This window comes from Pseudorasbora parva, chromosome 1 (genome assembly GCF_024679245.1).
Source record: "Pseudorasbora parva isolate DD20220531a chromosome 1, ASM2467924v1, whole genome shotgun sequence".
Lineage (NCBI taxonomy): Eukaryota > Metazoa > Chordata > Actinopteri > Cypriniformes > Gobionidae > Pseudorasbora > Pseudorasbora parva.
The window spans coordinates 59,578,375-59,596,388 of record NC_090172.1 but is presented as its reverse complement, the minus strand read 5'-3'; the positions used below and the strand labels follow the sequence as shown (position 1 = coordinate 59,596,388).

At 39.7% G+C, this 18,014-nt stretch overlaps 1 protein-coding gene across 1 annotated transcript in view; it reads left to right on the top strand.

Moving 5' to 3' along the window:
* fgf11a (fibroblast growth factor 11a) overlaps window positions 1–18,014 on the top strand; it is a 105,002-nt gene that overhangs the window by 835 nt on the left and 86,153 nt on the right. Inside the window, exon 1 of the mRNA XM_067446976.1 lies at window positions 1–910. This exon is cut by the window's left edge and continues 835 nt beyond it. Within this exon, the coding sequence (XP_067303077.1) occupies window positions 718–910 (193 nt within the window). The 5' untranslated portion in view covers window positions 1–717. The remainder of the gene's footprint in view (window positions 911–18,014) is intronic.

The following is an 18,014-nucleotide window of genomic DNA, read 5'->3' as shown; positions in this document are numbered from 1 at the left end:
TACTTCGGAATCAGGTAATGGAGTTTCACTAAGATTGTCTCAGGATATTGTCCCTTTTCTCCGTAGGATCTGTATTTTTTTTAGCACGTCCGTAACGTTACGGGGATCCCACTGATATGTGGAACCACACAGATAGAACGACTGGACAGTTGATGCCTTTTTTTCTGAACTCTCAGAATGATTTCTGATCCGGCTGATTTCTAATCATCGATCCCAAACTTAACTGTTGAAGGGAAGTCAGAGGTCTGGGATTCTGGGAGCTGGACAGAGAGGGATCGGTGCTGCTGTGATGGCTCACTTTTTTTCCAGAATTCCAGTACGACTCCATGGATCATCTGCTTCCACTTTTCCAGTCCGTATGCTGTGCAACGAGACCTGAAATACAACAAGCAATCCCAACAACGACAGCTGCCGTTCATCAGAATCACAACACCAGGAATTCTGCGTTCCAGGGACTATTCTGATAGCCGAAGAGTCAAAGTTTATTGCGAACTTCACGAGTGTTTTGTCCTTCTTTTTGAACCCTCTAAACCGAGCCTCTTTTTGTTCCTGCATCCTGCAAGTTGTGACGCATTCTGGCCTGGGTTATTGTGGGAGACCCCGCTGTACTCCAACACCTGTCGTCTTTGCTCCTCTCCTACGTGGCCCTGGGTGAGCGGACAGGTGGGCGGCCCACTGACGCCCTCTGCGTCCCACGGGTGAGCGAGGCACAGCAAAATGGCTGCCCTCGCCAGCTCGCTGATCCGACAGCGCAGGGAAATCAAGGACCCCCAGGCCAACCGGCAGGTCGCCAGCAAACGCAAGCCTTGCCCCAAGAGCAACAAGTCACTATGCCAGAAACAGATCCTCATCCTCATCTCCAAAGTCCGGCTTTGCAGCAGTCGTGGAAGAAAATTAGAAAAAAGACCCGGTGAGTTTGTCCAAAACACCCTAAAACCAATCTTTAAATCTGCCAAGTTCTGCTCCACTCTAAGTCAATCCACTTCCTTGGCATTAGCAAAGCATGTATAAATAGACCTGACATGGACATAAGAAGTAATCTCTTTGAGTTATGACTGATGAAAGATTGGTTTTGAATGACCTCTGAGATCAGTAGTTCACAAATGAGGCTGTTTGGGCGACATACTAAATAAAAGTAGTGTCAGTTAAGGGCCTTTTGTTGACTGTTCAGAAAGTAAGGCTTGGTCAGAACTAAACTGATTTAGGTTCTCCATGCTATCGGCATAACATTTACCAAATTAAATACATAATTTACCCGCCATCATGTGATTGTTTGGCTCTCTTTTGTCTGTTGAACAAAAAATAAGATTGATTGTTCAGTCTCTGGGGTTCAACGTTGTTTTGAGCCCCATTCATTTTCACTGAACGTATAAAAACAGTTCTTTTGTTTCCACCGAAGACAATTAGTCCACAGGTTTGGAACAAAGTGATAATGTTTCATGTTTGGCTGAACTATCGCTTTAAGAATGGACATTTCCAGCGTGTGTCATGGTGTGTGTGAAAGACTGATGTTATCCTAGAGACTTTGAAGGTTGACTATCGTCTAGTCTCCAGTGAAGAGCGTTTGTTGATCTAGTGAGTCTGGGACCCAGAGCTTTGTAATCGTTCTGATCATTTCGCTGCATGTCTCTGTACTGCTTTTGACAACACCTGTTAATTTACGATCATCGACCAACACGCCACAATCCTTTGCGCACATAAAAACGTCACAGCCTCATTTATGGTGAGTGGTTCCAGTCTTCCCCTCCCCTCTGTCCATGTGTTTGTGTGGGGGTCATATGTTTTCATAATTAACCCCCAATGAGACATTTCCCCTCTCTCAGTAAATCATTTAATGGAAGAGGCAGGTACAAGACTTGTGGCTTTTATTTTAAGATATCATGAGAGAACAGATGTGGAAGAAAATCACATCAAACTGTTTTTTGTGTGTGTTTTAATCTTCCTGGGGGATCATGATGCAGTTTGCAAAGACTTTTCCCCCCTTTGAGTAAAGTCAACTAAGCTTTATGAAAAGTTTCATTTTATATAAATGTATATTTTATTCATAAAACAAAAAGCTTAATTTTGCCCTCTACTTTTTTAGACTTTTGCTATGGAAACACGCACTGCAGCATTTGATCAAGACTGAGATATCATTATAGTTTTTATTAATGTTTTGAATAAGTTTCAGTGTTTTAAGTGTCTATATAGTCTATAAAGTTTATGTTTTAGTATAAGTTAAATGTATTTTTTTGTTCAAAATTATGTCAATACATTATCAAACCTTCTTTCAAAATGTTTTTTGTGTAAGCCTGATTTATGAAAAGTTATAAGTCTTTATATTTTAGACCTGTCTGGATGGTGTACACGATTTATAAATCGAGGGAACACATTAGTTAATCGTGTGGATGGTTTAGCAAGTCATTGGAAAAAAGTAGTAAATCATCTGCATAATTTAGCGAAGAGAACGTAATAGTAAATCATGTGCACAGGATTTATAAATCAAGGGAACAAATTAGTAAATTGTGTGCACATTGTGTGTTTTTTTTCTTGCACGTTATGTGCGGGGCTCTGTACGTGTGTCTCATCATAGAAAAAAGAAAACAGAGAAAAGTTGCTCCGGCTGCTACTGGGAGAGTGTTAGTCGTCACAATCAGCGAGAAAGGTTGACATGGAGAATCTCCCGTTTTAAACAAACAGAGGAGAGTCTGCTGGAGAAAAGAGAATTAGACTGAGCTTGTAATAAAACAAGAACCAACATTGGATTGTTTTTTCTGAGATGGCAAGAGCTGAGGGATTTGAAATGTAAAAGCGACGCAGAGATGATGGTGGTTTATTACTCAACAGGTGAGTAAGGTATTTTTTTGAGCTGATAAATACCCATACGTCGCTCTCTAACAGAGTTCACTGTAAAGTGTTATCTATTGTGAAGATCATTTCATTATGGTTGTTGGAGCGCTGTGCTGGAATTTATTTTGTAATGAAGTATTGACAGAGTTAGTCAAAGTGTCCCGTTCCCGTGCCGTGATCTCCCCGCCCTCCTTGTTGGATTCAAACAAACATATGACTCAGATCTGAGGAGAAGGTGTAACAGAGGCCAGCTAGAAGTAGTTGCTGTGCGAGTAAACCTTACTCCTCTGACCTCAAGAGACGCTCTAGCGACTGACGCTAGGGGTTGCAGCCTTTAGCCTCCTTGTTAGAGCATTCGACTCTCGTGCCGGCGGACCCGGGTTCGAGTCCCGGTCCGAACAGTAGGGGTTACATTGGTGCCGTGACCCGGATGGGAGTGAGGTTTAGGGGGGTGAGTGTAACAGAGGCCAGCTAGTAGTAGTTGCTGTGCGAGTAAACCTCACTCCTCTGACCTCAAGAGAAGATCTAGCGACTGACGCTAGAGGTTGCAGCCTTTAGCCTCCTTGTTAGAGCATCCGACTCTCATGCCGGTGGACCCGGGTTCGAGTCCCGGTCCGAACAGTAGGGGTTACATAGGTAAAAAGGTTCTCCCAGTTTTATCCGCTTGTTAAGTCGTGACGTAAGGAACGCCGTTTCTGGGTCCAAGCCTCAACTCGTTTCACTTGAGAATGCCATCGACACCCGTTTATGAGCGCTATTTGCTCATATTAAACATCAACCGTTTAAAAAAAGTTTAACATTTTTTAAATACTTACAGTCTGCACAACAGTCTCTGTGCTCACAGCGTCACATACATTAATATTTTAGTGATTTATAAAAGATGAATCACTGTCTGGCCATCTGGAATTTTGGTATGGAGAAAAAGGTTATGATTATTGCTTTTTTGTAGTATTACACCACATTGTGTGTGTATATTAGCACCGTTTGTAGTTTTTCTTGTGGTATAAGATAGAGCGTTTGGACCCGGAAGCCGCATGACGTCAGCCTTAACAACCATATTGTTATAATGCAATATATATATATAGGAAAATGAGAAGAGGCGTATTATGGATTCAACCAATGATAGAAAGATTACATCACATATACATCTCATGGTATGGGGACATGCTACAGGTGGTACTTGAACACATCTGGTAATCATTATACCAACCTTTCCATTTAAGATCCTAGTAGTGGATGTTTTATGAGCCATAGGATAACCATATTCATCCGCACAGTCAAGCAGAGCAGATACAATCAAAACTATTTTTGATGTTTTACTTTTAGTTTCAGTTATAATAATAACACAAATTTGACTTCATGATCTGGCTTTTTGGTTAAAAGATGGGACGGATTTCATCACAGTAAATGGGTAATTAAAAAACTGTACTTTGCATGGCCTGAAGGAACATTAAATGCAATTTTAAAATAGATTCGCAAGCTTCCCATGGCACATTTCAAACAGAGCTGGTAATGTTTGAAGAACTGCCTGGGAATATTTGCCTTTGTGCATATGTTGCTTATGTAGAAGTGCAGGTGAGAGCCAGGTATTATTTCTCACTATAGGGTTAATTCTGGACTAGATTATGGACTGCCGTGTACCGTGGGAGAATATTAAGTAGGTTTCAGGAAATACTGGGAAATCGATGGGAATACATTTTTCTGTTCTTCAAAAGTAATGAATATGTATTAAGCCCTTCATTTAAAAAAATCACAAGATTCTTTGAAATTCTACTTTAATTTATTATATATTATTTTAATACAGTACTATATTTACAGATTGACAAGAAATTTGATTTCATTTAAAAGTGAAGTAACAATGACTAATAATTTAATAATGTTAATGATAATCCGGATGAAGGGGTAGTTGAGCCTTACTGGTGGCACTTAAAACAAGAGGAGTTGGGACCCACACAGTAACCTATATTCAGTCATTCACAAATCCGTTCTCCTGAGGGTCCCATCCTTCCTTAGGGCCCAGGGGTGTGTGTGTGTCTGTGTGTGTGTGTGTGTGTGTGTGTGTGTGTGTGTGTGTGTGTGTGTGTGTGTGTGTGTGTGTGTGTGTGTGTGTGTGTGTGTGCGCGCCACCAGGGTGGGATATTTATGACACATGTATCTCAAGTAAATCACAGTAATCTTCATGGAAACCATACTCCCGTAACACGGCATCTGCTGCCGCAAAGTGCCTCACGCCAAGCATAATTACGTCTATGAAAAATGGTGGCGGTTGGTGGTATTTTGCGCATGCAGTAAAGGAAGAAATGTTTTCTGTCAGGTTGGGATGGTATGTATAGTTTGGGCTGCTGCAGTAAAGCTCACTTCTTGTTCTTTTGTTATGCTAACGGTGACTGGACGGTGATTTCGCCTGCCTTTTGATGGAGAGGATCAGGGAGAGAGAGCACTTATAGTGTTGCCTCCTCAAAAGCACAGTTTCGCCTGTCAGCACAAAACTACAGACAGACCTGCTTAGTGCATACTTCATGGAGTGCTGTCTACTGTAGTTCCCCTTTCCTTGTCAGATTGTGAGCATACTTCAAACCGCCTCACTTTTTTTCTGCTGTCTTCAATCTAATTCTATCTGTCATGCCTCGGGTTGACCACTAAATATAGTTTCACTGGTTTAATTAATTAGCTGTTGAAATAAAATCTCGTGTCTTAGAGGAATGTTTAGTCCCGTTTTCATCGAAATTACCCAGAACAATTTGTCCCAGGAATTTTTTTCCCCTAGACCTGTTGCTGAAAAAGTACTGTGAAGATTAGTCCGGTGACGTAGGACTGCGCGCGACTTTCCAGTTCCAACTGGATTTCGTCCTCCACAAATACTAAGGACCATGTCATATTTCAGTTTTTCTTTTTTAATAAATCTGCAAAAATGTCAACAAATTCTGTGTTTTTCTGTCAATATGAGGGTGATGTGTGTACATTAATGAGAAAAAATTAACTTAAATGATTTTAGCAAATGGCTGCAATATATAGGATGTGTTTGGTTGAGTTGATTAATCCGCTAGCAAAGCTTTGCAGGGTGGTGCTTATTCACAGTTTTTCAGCTCAAATGCAATGCCGATATTATTGAGTGGGTTATTTAAGACGGTCATTTTGTTTTTAGATGTTTCTTTTTCAAAAACATTGCATTATAATCTAGTCTAGTCATATGTTCATGTTTTCACAGACATGTTTTCATCTCATGTTTGTATTCGTCAACACTCATTTTCTTAACAGTCCTAAAATATTTTAATTATCTCCATGCCCTGCCCCCCGAGTTGAGACCTAACAATGATCAAAATGAAAAAATGGCAAAAATGCCCATCCCCAATGATAGTATAGTTATAGAGTAAGTGGGACAGTATATAGGTACACTCCCTGTCCACTTTAATAGGTACACCTGTTCAACTGCTCATGCAAATATCTAATCAGCCAATCAAAAGGCAGCAACTCAATGCATTTAGGCATGTGGACATGATCAAGATGATCTGCTGAATTTTAAGCTGAGCATCAGAATGAGGAAGAAATCTGATTTAAGTGACTTTGCTGCCAGATGGGCTGGTCTGGGTATTTTAGAAACTGAATCTACTGGGATTTTCACACATAACCATCTCCAGGGTTTACAGAGAATGGTCCGAAAAAGAGGAAATATCCAGTGAGTGGCAGTTCTGTGGGTGAAAATGTCTTTTTTGATGCCAGGGGTCAGAGGAGAACGACCAGACTGGTTCAGCTGATAAAAAGGCAACAATAACTCAAATAAACACTTTTACAACCGAGGTCTGCAGAGCATCTCTGAACACACAACACATCAAAACTTGAATCAGATGAGTTACAGATAGCTCCAGTGACTGGCACATCTGGAGGATGTCGCTTAACTTGTTAGCATGAGTGGGCCAATGGACGGACGGACGGACGGACGGACGGACGGACGGACGGACGGACGGACGGACAGATAGATAGATAGATAGATAGATAGATAGATAGATAGATAGATAGATAGATAGATAGATAGATAGATAGATAGATAGATAGATAGATAGATAGATAGATAGATAGATAGATAGATAGATAGATAGATAGATAGATAGATAGATGTGACCTCTTCAGTGGTACTAGAAGTTTTTTGTGGGTGGTGGTTTGAGATAAAGATCTAAATAGTGTTTGCATCTCATGATGTCGACTGTATGACTGGTTAAATCTGCATCAGGGTTTCTGAAGTGTTGTGTCAGGTGAGATTAACAGAAAATAAAGACCACCGATCACCAATCAAAAAGCCCACTCAGCATTGAACAAGGTCATCTGCATCCCCCATCCCAACACCGCAGCAGAACACACACACACACACACACACACACACACACACACACACACACACACACACACACAAAGCTTGAGCTGTGAGTTCATTTGTCACTTTTAAATAGCGAATGGGATTTTAATCAGGAGACTGTAATGATGCAAAGTGTCCTAATCAGAGACAGACACACACACACTCCCACACACACACACATTCTTCCTCCACAGGACAGGCTAAGCATGATGTTTCTGTAAAGATCATTTTTAGCGTGTGTCTGTGTGTGTGTGTGTGTGTGTGTGTGTGTGACAGGAGGGCAACTAGCAATTGATAACGGATATTTGTATGCGTTGCGGTGTTTGCAGATCGTTGGAGCACTTCATTGTTAGCGGTTGATTCATTCGTCCGCACAGTCTGCCTCTTATTAACACCCTCTGATTCATCAATAACACTCTCCTGTCCCGCTCTCCTCTTTTCATTCATCTCTTTTCCAACACTCTCCATTACAATTCCTAATCTCACCCAGGACCGTTGCCACACTCTCCCTCTTTCTCATTATCTTAGTGTGTAGCATCTCTTCTTATTGTGTGCCTGTCCTCTTGCTCGTGCTCTCCTGTGTTTTCTCTCTCCGCTTTCTTTCAAGTCTAAAGTTGTAATGATGTGGACTGGGTAGGGCCGTTTGTCTTGTGTTGACAGTGGCGCAGACAGTCATTGTGAGTGTGTAATGGGGAAGTTGCCTGCACTGGTTCTGGGCTATTGTCCTGCGTTTATGGGGCAACTGTAGACTTTTGCCTTCAAGTTCATTATACTGTGTGTGCATGTGTGTGTGATTCTTACTGTTTGATTGGCTGTTAGTGGCCCAGCTGACATGCATTCACCTTTAGTCTTTCTCTTTTCTTTACTGCATTGTGTGTTAGTTAATAGATTTACTGTAATGAAGTGTTTTGTTTTGTAAAGGGAAACTTAATCAGGTAACACTTTACAATACGAGTGCACTAATATGCATTAATTCATGCTTAATTAATGCACAGATAATCATGAGTTAATGTATTACTAACCCATTTGAACTAACCCATTTATTAATGATTACTGGATCAGCAACTAATGAAGAATCGTCATGATTAATAGATTAAATAATCATTGCATTGTAGTTAGTTAAATATTTCATAATGTATTAATTGCTTAATAATATATTATTAATGCATTTCAACTTCCAGTTTTCTGCTTTAATTAATAATTAGCTAAAGATTTACAAAGGTATCATTTTGTTATAACTTTACTTGTTGGGGCACATGACTATTAACTAATTGATTACGTAATATGAAGTAATAGTGGTTATAGGTTTTGAATTAATTTTGACTGGGAAGAGCGGAGCTGCAATAATGAAGAATATGGGGAAAATAATGAATGTTTCAATATAAAAATCTCTTCTAGTCGATCCAAAACATTAAGAAAGGGCATAAAAGGTCCCATTTAACAGATAGTAGTTTACCTTACAAATTATATGTTGATATTAACTTGAACTAACAATGAACAATACTTCTACATCATCTATATTAATCTTAGTTAATGTTAACTTAAAGCCGCACTTGGCTACTTTTGCTCTCGGGGTCCCCCTACAGTTTGGAAAAAATAATGTCCTCAACTACTGTTGTAAGAGCTGTCATCCTACAACAGGGGATGCCATCGCGCGTGCATTTGTTGACATGACAGCTCTGATAGCCCTGAACTAGTGATGAGCGGGTCGTCTCATAACCCGCGGACCCCGTATGTCTATTTAATGGTCGCGGGTGCGCGGCGGGTTGTAAAAATACAGTGGTGCGGTGCGGGCCAAATAACTTCATAAAAGCGTCCCGCGGGTCGGTGCAGCGCTAACAGTTCCCCTGAACACTGCAAGAGGAGTTCTTCTGGCGTCGCGTGTGAAATGTCTTCATCCCAGGTAACGTTACAGTCAGTGGCATGTTTCAGCGTGTCATATGAATATAATTTCATGGGTTTTATTTTTTTCAAACGCCAAATAATCACGATGCTCACGTTTACAAGCCAGCGTCATTATAGTAGTCTATTGGTTACCGTTTTACAGAATCTATATGATACTTCAGTTCAATGTTTGAGTGGTAACGTTAGGTAATCACCGTAACAAGCAGGACAGCATCGGTCGGGCACGCCTCCTTCAGCTCACGCCGACGAGCAAACGCTGGTCACATGTTGATTCTCGTCCTGCCTTTAATCACATCACTTTTTCGTTTCCTCTTATTGCTTTCCTCCAACAAAACCTTTTCTTTCTTATTTGTCTGTGCTGCTTCGGACATGACTATATTATCTGACGAACAAAGTTTGGCTCGCACGTCTGAATGTAAGGAAGTGTGTGTGTTGGTGGAAGTGACGTATATGCCGTAAAGCAGTCGGATTTTGTAGTTCTTTTTGTTCTCGGGTTACTACCCGAAACCCGAAGTTTAAAAGTACGATTAAAAACGATACAGACCCCATCAGGCTATGGCAGACGTGTCATTCAACCTATTGTAAGTCGATTTATCATCACAAGAGTCTTAAAAATATATTATGAAGGTTGAAAAGTTACCTAGTGCAGCTTTAAGTAGTCTTAGTTTGGGTTTTACCCCCTCCGTGTTTTAGCATATCCAATTTTAACATTTAACATATTTCAATGTTAAAATAGAGAATATTTATCTAAACGGTACACATGATTCAAACAACTGCAATTAAGCAAAATATTCAATATTCAAAAATATCAAATATTTTTAAGCTGAAATGTACCACTAGATAGCAATATTTGTCACCAAACCTAAGCAAAAATAGGCTCCACGGGAGTTTTATCCAAATGTAATCATATGAATAAACCATTGACTTTAGTGAATTTACTGTGTCACAAATCTAAAATCTCCCGTGAGGGTTGTGATAAAAGAATGGCGTGATGACAGTCCTTCATAAAAGGACTCTAACATGCCATAATGTACAGTCTATAGTGTAGGGTTATGAGATTTAGGGGTGTTTTATTGAATAGTGCTGTTAAATCTGTTATTGGAGCATGTATAAATGTTAATGGTGGCCTGAAACTCAGCAACATCCATCATAAGCTCTGCTGTTTGATAGATAGTGTTTCCTCCTCTTTATTTCTTTCTGTCTCTGTTTTTTTCCATCCCAGGATAGCGGTAGGTCACTGCGCTTTGGTTTATATTGATTGAGAGCTAGATGGGGTTTTTATATCAGGCACATGTAAATTAAACAGGGGAACTAGAGTCTGGGTGACCTCCTGGCTTCTCTGTAGTTATTTTAAATGGGTATTTTGGTTATTTGTTGTGGTAAATTTAGTTTACTACAAACCAAATTATGTCCCGAGAAAGATTTTCTGAAATGTAAACCCTAAAGACGTTTAAGACGCAGGAAGATGATATCCTTAATTTGACATTATCCATAATATTCATAAGTTTAATAATTTCCTAGAGAGATATAGTTTTAAAGGGATAATTCTGTCATCATTTTTATGACTGATTTTCTTTTGTGAAGCACAAAATACAATATTTAAAAAAATTCTTTAACTGGTTAACCAATACAATAGAATTGGATATGGTACAAAAAGCACGAGGGAAAAAAAACATTTCTCATCATTTTATGTTATTTTGTGTTCAGTAGATAAAGAAAGTAATTTTTAGAATAAATGTACAGAATAATAAATGATTTTTGGATGCAGATCAGCTAAACTGGTCAATGACAGCAGCCAAGAGCCTCATCAATTAAAAAATGACAAATGCTGGAAATATTAATGTGCAACATAGCAGCTCTGCACCATATGGTGAGAATAATATGTTTATATTTCAGTTTTTTGGGGGTATAGAGGGCTCAAAACAGGAATGTCAGTAAAAATAATGCAAGTCAACCAGAATATTTAAATAGGTCAGTCAGTAAAGGAACTTTTCTTTCTGCCACTTTTAATGATAGCAGAGTACACAGGTATCAGCGAGGAACATATTTGCAGTTTTAGTGTAAATTTACTGCACTAAAAACATGTTTTTTTTTTGTGTACAGATGACAACATTGTCAAAACGATCCCTGCTCAAACAGATCCGTGAAAACGACTAAAATCACTGTATTCTGCTACCAGGCCATAGATGGTGGTATCACTTTTTAAAGAAACAATATGAAATTATTGACTGAACACATAATATGCATGCACACATAGACAGTAAAAGAAATGGAAACCATAGACTTCAACGGCGAATTGTGAAGTAAATTAGAAGCACTCACTTCCTGATGGCTGAGCGAACAGCGCAGGCTCAGACTGAGCTTGAGGACGTAGATGTGACGTGAGCCTCCTGTCTGACAGCTGTAGGTCTTCTAGTAGTTTTGGAAAGTAAAATCTGAATCACATTGTTTAAATATTTTCTCCCGTTGCTTTTGGCTCACTATCGGCTTCTCCCCATTCTTCCCCCTTGACTTTATCAGACTTTATGTCTCCATGTCCCCCCGACTGCCTCATAGACAGTAAAAGATTGCCTGCGAGCGTCTCCTCAGGTCTATACGGTAATTTCTCAACTGTGCGACAGAGTTGCGTTGGTTATGACGCAATCGTTAGCCTATTTTTACAAAAACAGCTTCTACGGGGCGATAGTGTAAGATACAAGGTAATGGAGCCTTTTATGCATTGTCGTGTTTCTTTAGAAATAAACAACGGACAAATGGAGTCTTTAAACGCCTCAGATGTAAAGTTATTCACTGTCAAAGTGACTCAAAAATGAATGGGAGTCAATGGGATGCTAACAGCAGGTGATGGCTTGGTTAGCAATGGCAGCCCCTATGGGTGGAACGCTTTCCGAGCGCTAGATTACCCCGTTGGATGCACATGATGTCTCATGACATCTTAACACCGGCTGTAAACAGGGACTCCTCCCGCAGAGGAGTGATCCGAATGCCTGCACTGTAAAAAATTACAATGGCAAATGTATTGGTAATTTTCTGCCAGTACATTATCCATTAATTTTTACGGAAATTTTCGTTAACCCTTAAAACACAAATGCAATGTGTAATTCAAAATACAGGTAAAAACCCTGTAAAAAAAAAAAAAAATACGGAGAATAAAAATGTTGGTTTAACTTAAAAAAGTAAGTAACCTGATTGACTTAAAATTTTGAGTTTATTGAAATAAAAAATTTGAGTTGATACAATGGACAAAATTGGTTTAATAAATAGACAAAATATTATTGTATCTGAACCACATAAAAAATGTGATAAATCATGAAAATTGCCATGTTTCCACTGCGTCATCACAAATAAAACACACAATTACCCAACATGCTTACAAAATCTCTTAATAGTATTTGAGTAAAGGTTGTCGATTCTCAAAAATGTTCATCGTAACTAAAATGTTTAATTTAAATTCACTCAATATTTTAAGGGAACCAGGTAACTTATTTTTAAATAAGTTTTTTACAGTGTATTTATACAGTTTATTGTGCCCTATTTTTACAGACTTTTTACGGTGTGAGATGGGAGCATGAAAGGGTTTTGTATGACGCCTCACTGTAAAAAATCCAGCTCACAAAAAGTTGGGCTAATGATTATGTTTTAGTTTACTGGACAGTTAAATGCAAAAAAAGTTGTCTTAACCAGTGAAAAGAAGTTGGCTCAACAATTGTTGGACCAACTTAGTATTAATTGTAAATTTGATTTGTAATTGCAAGTTAACAAGCATAAATGTATAGATGTAAGCAGGATCCAATATCCTCTCTTTTGTCTTAGGGACAGAGACATATACTGTTTGAGTTGGATTAGTTTGTCGACTCTTAATGTGACCTCTGCGCTTTCCTGCCAAACTCGCTGAGGGACTGTAGCAGAGGTCACACACGTAAACAGACACACACTCAGAGCATCTTCTTTTTATGGGAGTGTAACCTAACACAAGATGACCAAATTAACAAGGGAACAGACATCAACAATTTAAAGCATCTACAAACATCCAATCACACTTCCTTTTAAGGAGTAGTGTAACCTCAACCCAACATAAGAGAGAACAGAGGCACAGAACAATTTAGAGCACACACAACAAGGCAAAGGTTTTGAAAAGTTGTACCCATAACCTGAGGTTTGGATCAGACCGACTGTACTGAAGACTGAAAAGACTGAATTGTTTATCAATTTGTTTCTGACAAGTTTAGAAATTGAGAAAAAAAAAAAAAAAAACTTTTTTTGTGGATTTAATGAATTTAACATTTGTTTACCAGATTCTTCTCTTCTTCTTTTTGATGTTTCACTTGGATATATAAACATGTGCTAAAGTGTCTGATCTGTGCTGCACCCGCCGTCAGCGGCATTGTGTGCATGCTTATGTTCATCCACCATTATTCCCCTGAAGTCCCGCTAAGCATCTCTACATTTCATCTGCTCATGGCTTTCAGTTGGCATTTTAGTTGAATTATGTTTGCTATTGTAGTGTGTGTTGGAGTAGGTGTGCAGATTGCTTGTGTTTGGTGTCATGCCTGTTTAAATATTTTTTTCTTCATAATTTGAATGCAACTTCCAACTTTTGATTTTGTACCTTAGATAGAACATTCTGTTATCACATACACCAAGCATAACATTATGACCGTAATGCTATTTAATGGCCTGATGTCCTAATATTTTGTTGCCAAAACAGCCCTGACCCGTGAGCTGTGGTGTCTGGCACCAATATGTTAGCAGCAGATCCTTTAAGTCCTGTAAATTGTGAGGTGGGGCCTCCATGGATTGGGAGTATGGGGCTATGTCGCCCCATACGCAACAAACTGAGATGCTCTGTGTATTCTGACACCTTTCTATCAGAACCAGCATTAACTTCTTGAGCAGTTTGAGCTCCAGTAGCTCGTCTGTTTGATCGGACCCCACGGGCCAGCCTTCACTCTCCACGTGCATCAATGAGCCTTGGCCGCCCATGACCCTGTGGCCGGTTCTCCACTGTTCCTTCCTTGGAGCACTTTTGATAGATACTGACCACTGCAGACCGGGAACAGCCCACAAGATCTGCAGTTTTGGAGATGCTCTGACCCAGTTGTCTAGCCATCACAATGTGGCCCTTGTCAAAATCCTTACACTTGCCCATTTCTTCTGCTTCTAACATCAACTTTGAGGACAAAATGTTCACTTGCTGCCTAATAGAGATAATCAGTGTCATTTACTTTACCTGTCATAATGTTATGCCTGATCGGTGTGTGCACCTGTTGTCACTCAAACATCATGTACATTTTTTTTTCTGCTATAGAACTCAGAGATTATTGGGGAGATATCAAAGCTGCTCTTTTCTGTCAAGTTTGCTTGGTTTACTAAATAAATATTTAGACAGGATATGAACCAGTGTCTCCCGCCATAAAAACGGTATCGTAACTGTATCATAAAAACACTTCCTCACACATATAATACAGTAGTCACTTGGTGGTTGCTACAGTATATTGACTTACCTTAACACAAATATAACACAGATTTAACACAGAAAACCTGCTTAGCACCTTGCCATGAGCCCTCATTCCCCTTTAATACACACACACACACACACACACACACACACACACACACACACACTTGATACATTTAGAGCACGGCGTCCTAAAACAGAAATGTCATTGTGTTCCAGAGAGGTGTTGGGTTGTTGGGATTTGAGTCTCAGGTTAAATCCCTCTGTGGATCAAATATACAAGCGTAGACAGAAAGACACGCACACATGCATACAAACACTCACAGCACCTCATACAAGGGAGCTCACATGTCGTACATTCCTCCAGTTCACACCTGCTAGGCCCGTTAATCCCGGTGTCTCTTGTGTGCATGTGTGTGTGCTGCTCACATTTCAATTTTACAAGGCAGGTTTGATAACAGGTGTGTTGGAGAAGGGAAAGACTTCTCTTGAACTTAATGCACACACACGTTTGTTTTTGTGAAATGTGCGGACATTTCATAGGCGTAATGGTTTTTATACTGTACAAAACCGTATTTTCTGTCCCCTTACACTGCCCGTAAACCTACCCATCACACACACACACCCGCACACACACACACACACACACACACACACATGTCGTGTTTCCATGTTTTATGGGGACTTTCCATAGGCGTAATGGATTTCATACTGTACAAACTGTACATCCTATCCCCTTACACTGCCCCTGTCCCTAAACCTACCCATCACACAAACATTCTTCACTTTTCCTTTCTAAAAAAAACTCATTTTTGTTTGATTTATAAGCCTTTTGAAAAGTGGGGACATGGGGTAATGTCCTCATAAGTCACCCTCTCCTGTAATAGCTGTGTCATACCTATGTCATTATACACATTTGTGCCCTCATAGTTCACAAAAACATGCCCCCACACACACACACACACACACACACACACACACACACACACACACACACACACACACAATGCTTTTAACACACACTCATAGCTAGCATATGTGTGTATTTGCCAGTGGTTCAACTCTCCGTGACTTTGCCCAGGTCATCGCTCTTCACTGCCCGTGACCCCAGTGTGCTCTTGTGTCTCTTAGATCAAAAAACAAATAAACAGATCACCATGAGGTGGACTTGCTATTATCCTTTATGGTGTGGCTTACACGGTAAGAAAACAATCTGTAGAAAAAAGGAGCTGCTGATATTTTTACGGACATAAAACACAATGCAATGCATAATTCAAAGCATGGGTAATTCTGTGTCAACTCAACAAGAGGTCCCCTGCTCAAATTGTTCATATTTTTTTTTCTGTAGAAAGACAAACAAAAATAGGGATTAAAGCCAAAATATTAAATGTCACAGATGTATATTTACTCCATTATTTTTAGAGAGGGGCCAAAATGACAATTTTCACCTGAGATTTGGAGCCAAATTAAAGAGGGGTAAAAATGACTTGCAAAAAACATTGGTAGGTTGGTTAATATTTAAATCTGTTGACTTTAGCAGTCTTTGACATAAAATCATGTTTTGTTATTAATTTTTCTTTTTTTATATTGGCCTTTTCACTATTGTCAAGCTGTTGAGTGGAACCAAATTTTGCACAATATTTATATGATAAAGCCAGACTTAAAGTTGTCTGGATAGCATATATTTCCAAAAGTATTGGGACACTCCTCCAAATCATTGACTTCAGGTGTTCAATCACCTCCATGGCCACAGGTGTATAAATCAAGCACTAGGCATGCAGACGCTTCTACACACGAATGGGTCACTACATAGGTTGCCATTTGTGAAATTTCCTCACTACTAAATATAACGGTCAACTGTTAGTGGGATTATAACAAAATGGAAGCAATTGGGATCAACAGCAACTCAGCCAAGAAGTGATAGGCTAAAATCACAGAGTGGGGTCAGCGCATGCTGAGGTGCACAGTGTGCAGAAGTTGCCAACTTCCTGCAGAGTCAAAAGCTAGACCTCCAAACTTCATGTGGCCTTCAGATGAGCTCAAGATCAGTGTGTAGAGAGCTTCATGGAATGGGTTTCCTTGGCCGAGCAGCTCATCCAAACCTTACATCACCAAGTGCAACGCAAAGTGTGGGATGCAGTGGGGTAAAGTACGCCGCCACTGGACTCTGGAGCAGTGAGACGTGTTCTCTGCAGTGACCAATCATGCTTCTCTGTCTGGCAATCCCATGGATGAGTATGGATTTGGCAGCTTCCAGGAGAACGGTACTTGCCTGACTGCATTGTGCCAAGTGTAAAGTTTGGTGGAGGGGGGATTATGGTGTGTATTTTTTTTATTTATTTTTTCAGGGGTTGGGCTTGGCCCCTTAGATCCAGTAAAAGAACTCTTAATGCTTCACCATACCAAGACATTTTGGACAATTTCATGCTCCCAACTTTGTGGGAACAGTTTGGGGATGGCCCCTTCCTGAAAGAGCCATCCTGTACTGTAATATTAATGTGTCATGCAAATAAAAGAGATTCATTCAAACGAGCAATAAGTTGCTGGCTGCAGTTCATTTAATGGCCACCGGTGTCATTAATTACAAGGGTTTCTGAATTCTACATTGAGCCCCTTTAAGTTATCTACTGTGTTGGTGTCAGCTTGACATGATGGTATTATTTGCTATCTTGCTGTCATTAAAGTAAATGAACATCAGATGGTGTTATTTAAGTAGTTGTTCACATGATTTAGTTCTTGTGTTTAATTTTGTATAATTTTTGTATAATTTTGACCTTATTGAATAATTCCTTGCTCATATCCTAAGTAACAAAGTCAACTAGAACACATGAGATATGAAAGAGCATTATGACTGTACTGCCAATCTTTGAAAGTGTACACGAGAGAGCATGTGTAAGTATGGGAGTTTTGCCTGCTGTGCAGACGGACTCAGACACGTGTGTGTTCATGAGCATGCATGTGTGTGTGTCTCGTGGGTGATGGATGTGCATCCAAAGCAGAGAGTGCGGTTGCATTAAGATGCTGGTTGTTGTGTGCACATGTTTGTGTGTATGGTATGTTTGTGGTTTGCATGAATGCACACTGGGGTCTAAGTATAAGTATAAAAGTATAAGACAACTCATTTAAATTTGGACATAAACATTCATTTGTTTTTAGAAAGGTTGTGATATAAAATGAATAATCTATATTTAAACTCCCTTTAAGCTCTCACACGCAGACAGGTTCTCTTCATCCACATAAAACTTACACAGTTGAACATATTCATTCTGACAGATGGCCCGTAGGGTTTCTAGACTTTCTGCAGGAAAACATTTATCGATATATATTTCCTGAAAAAATGAGGGATGAGTGAAGAATGGCAGAAATATGATCTGCCCATTCAAGCAGAGAAAGAAAATAAAGATGTGTGTATTGATCGGAAAGGAAACGAGCAGCTTGTGGCATAACTGTGGATAGTCTGCGGTAAACAGA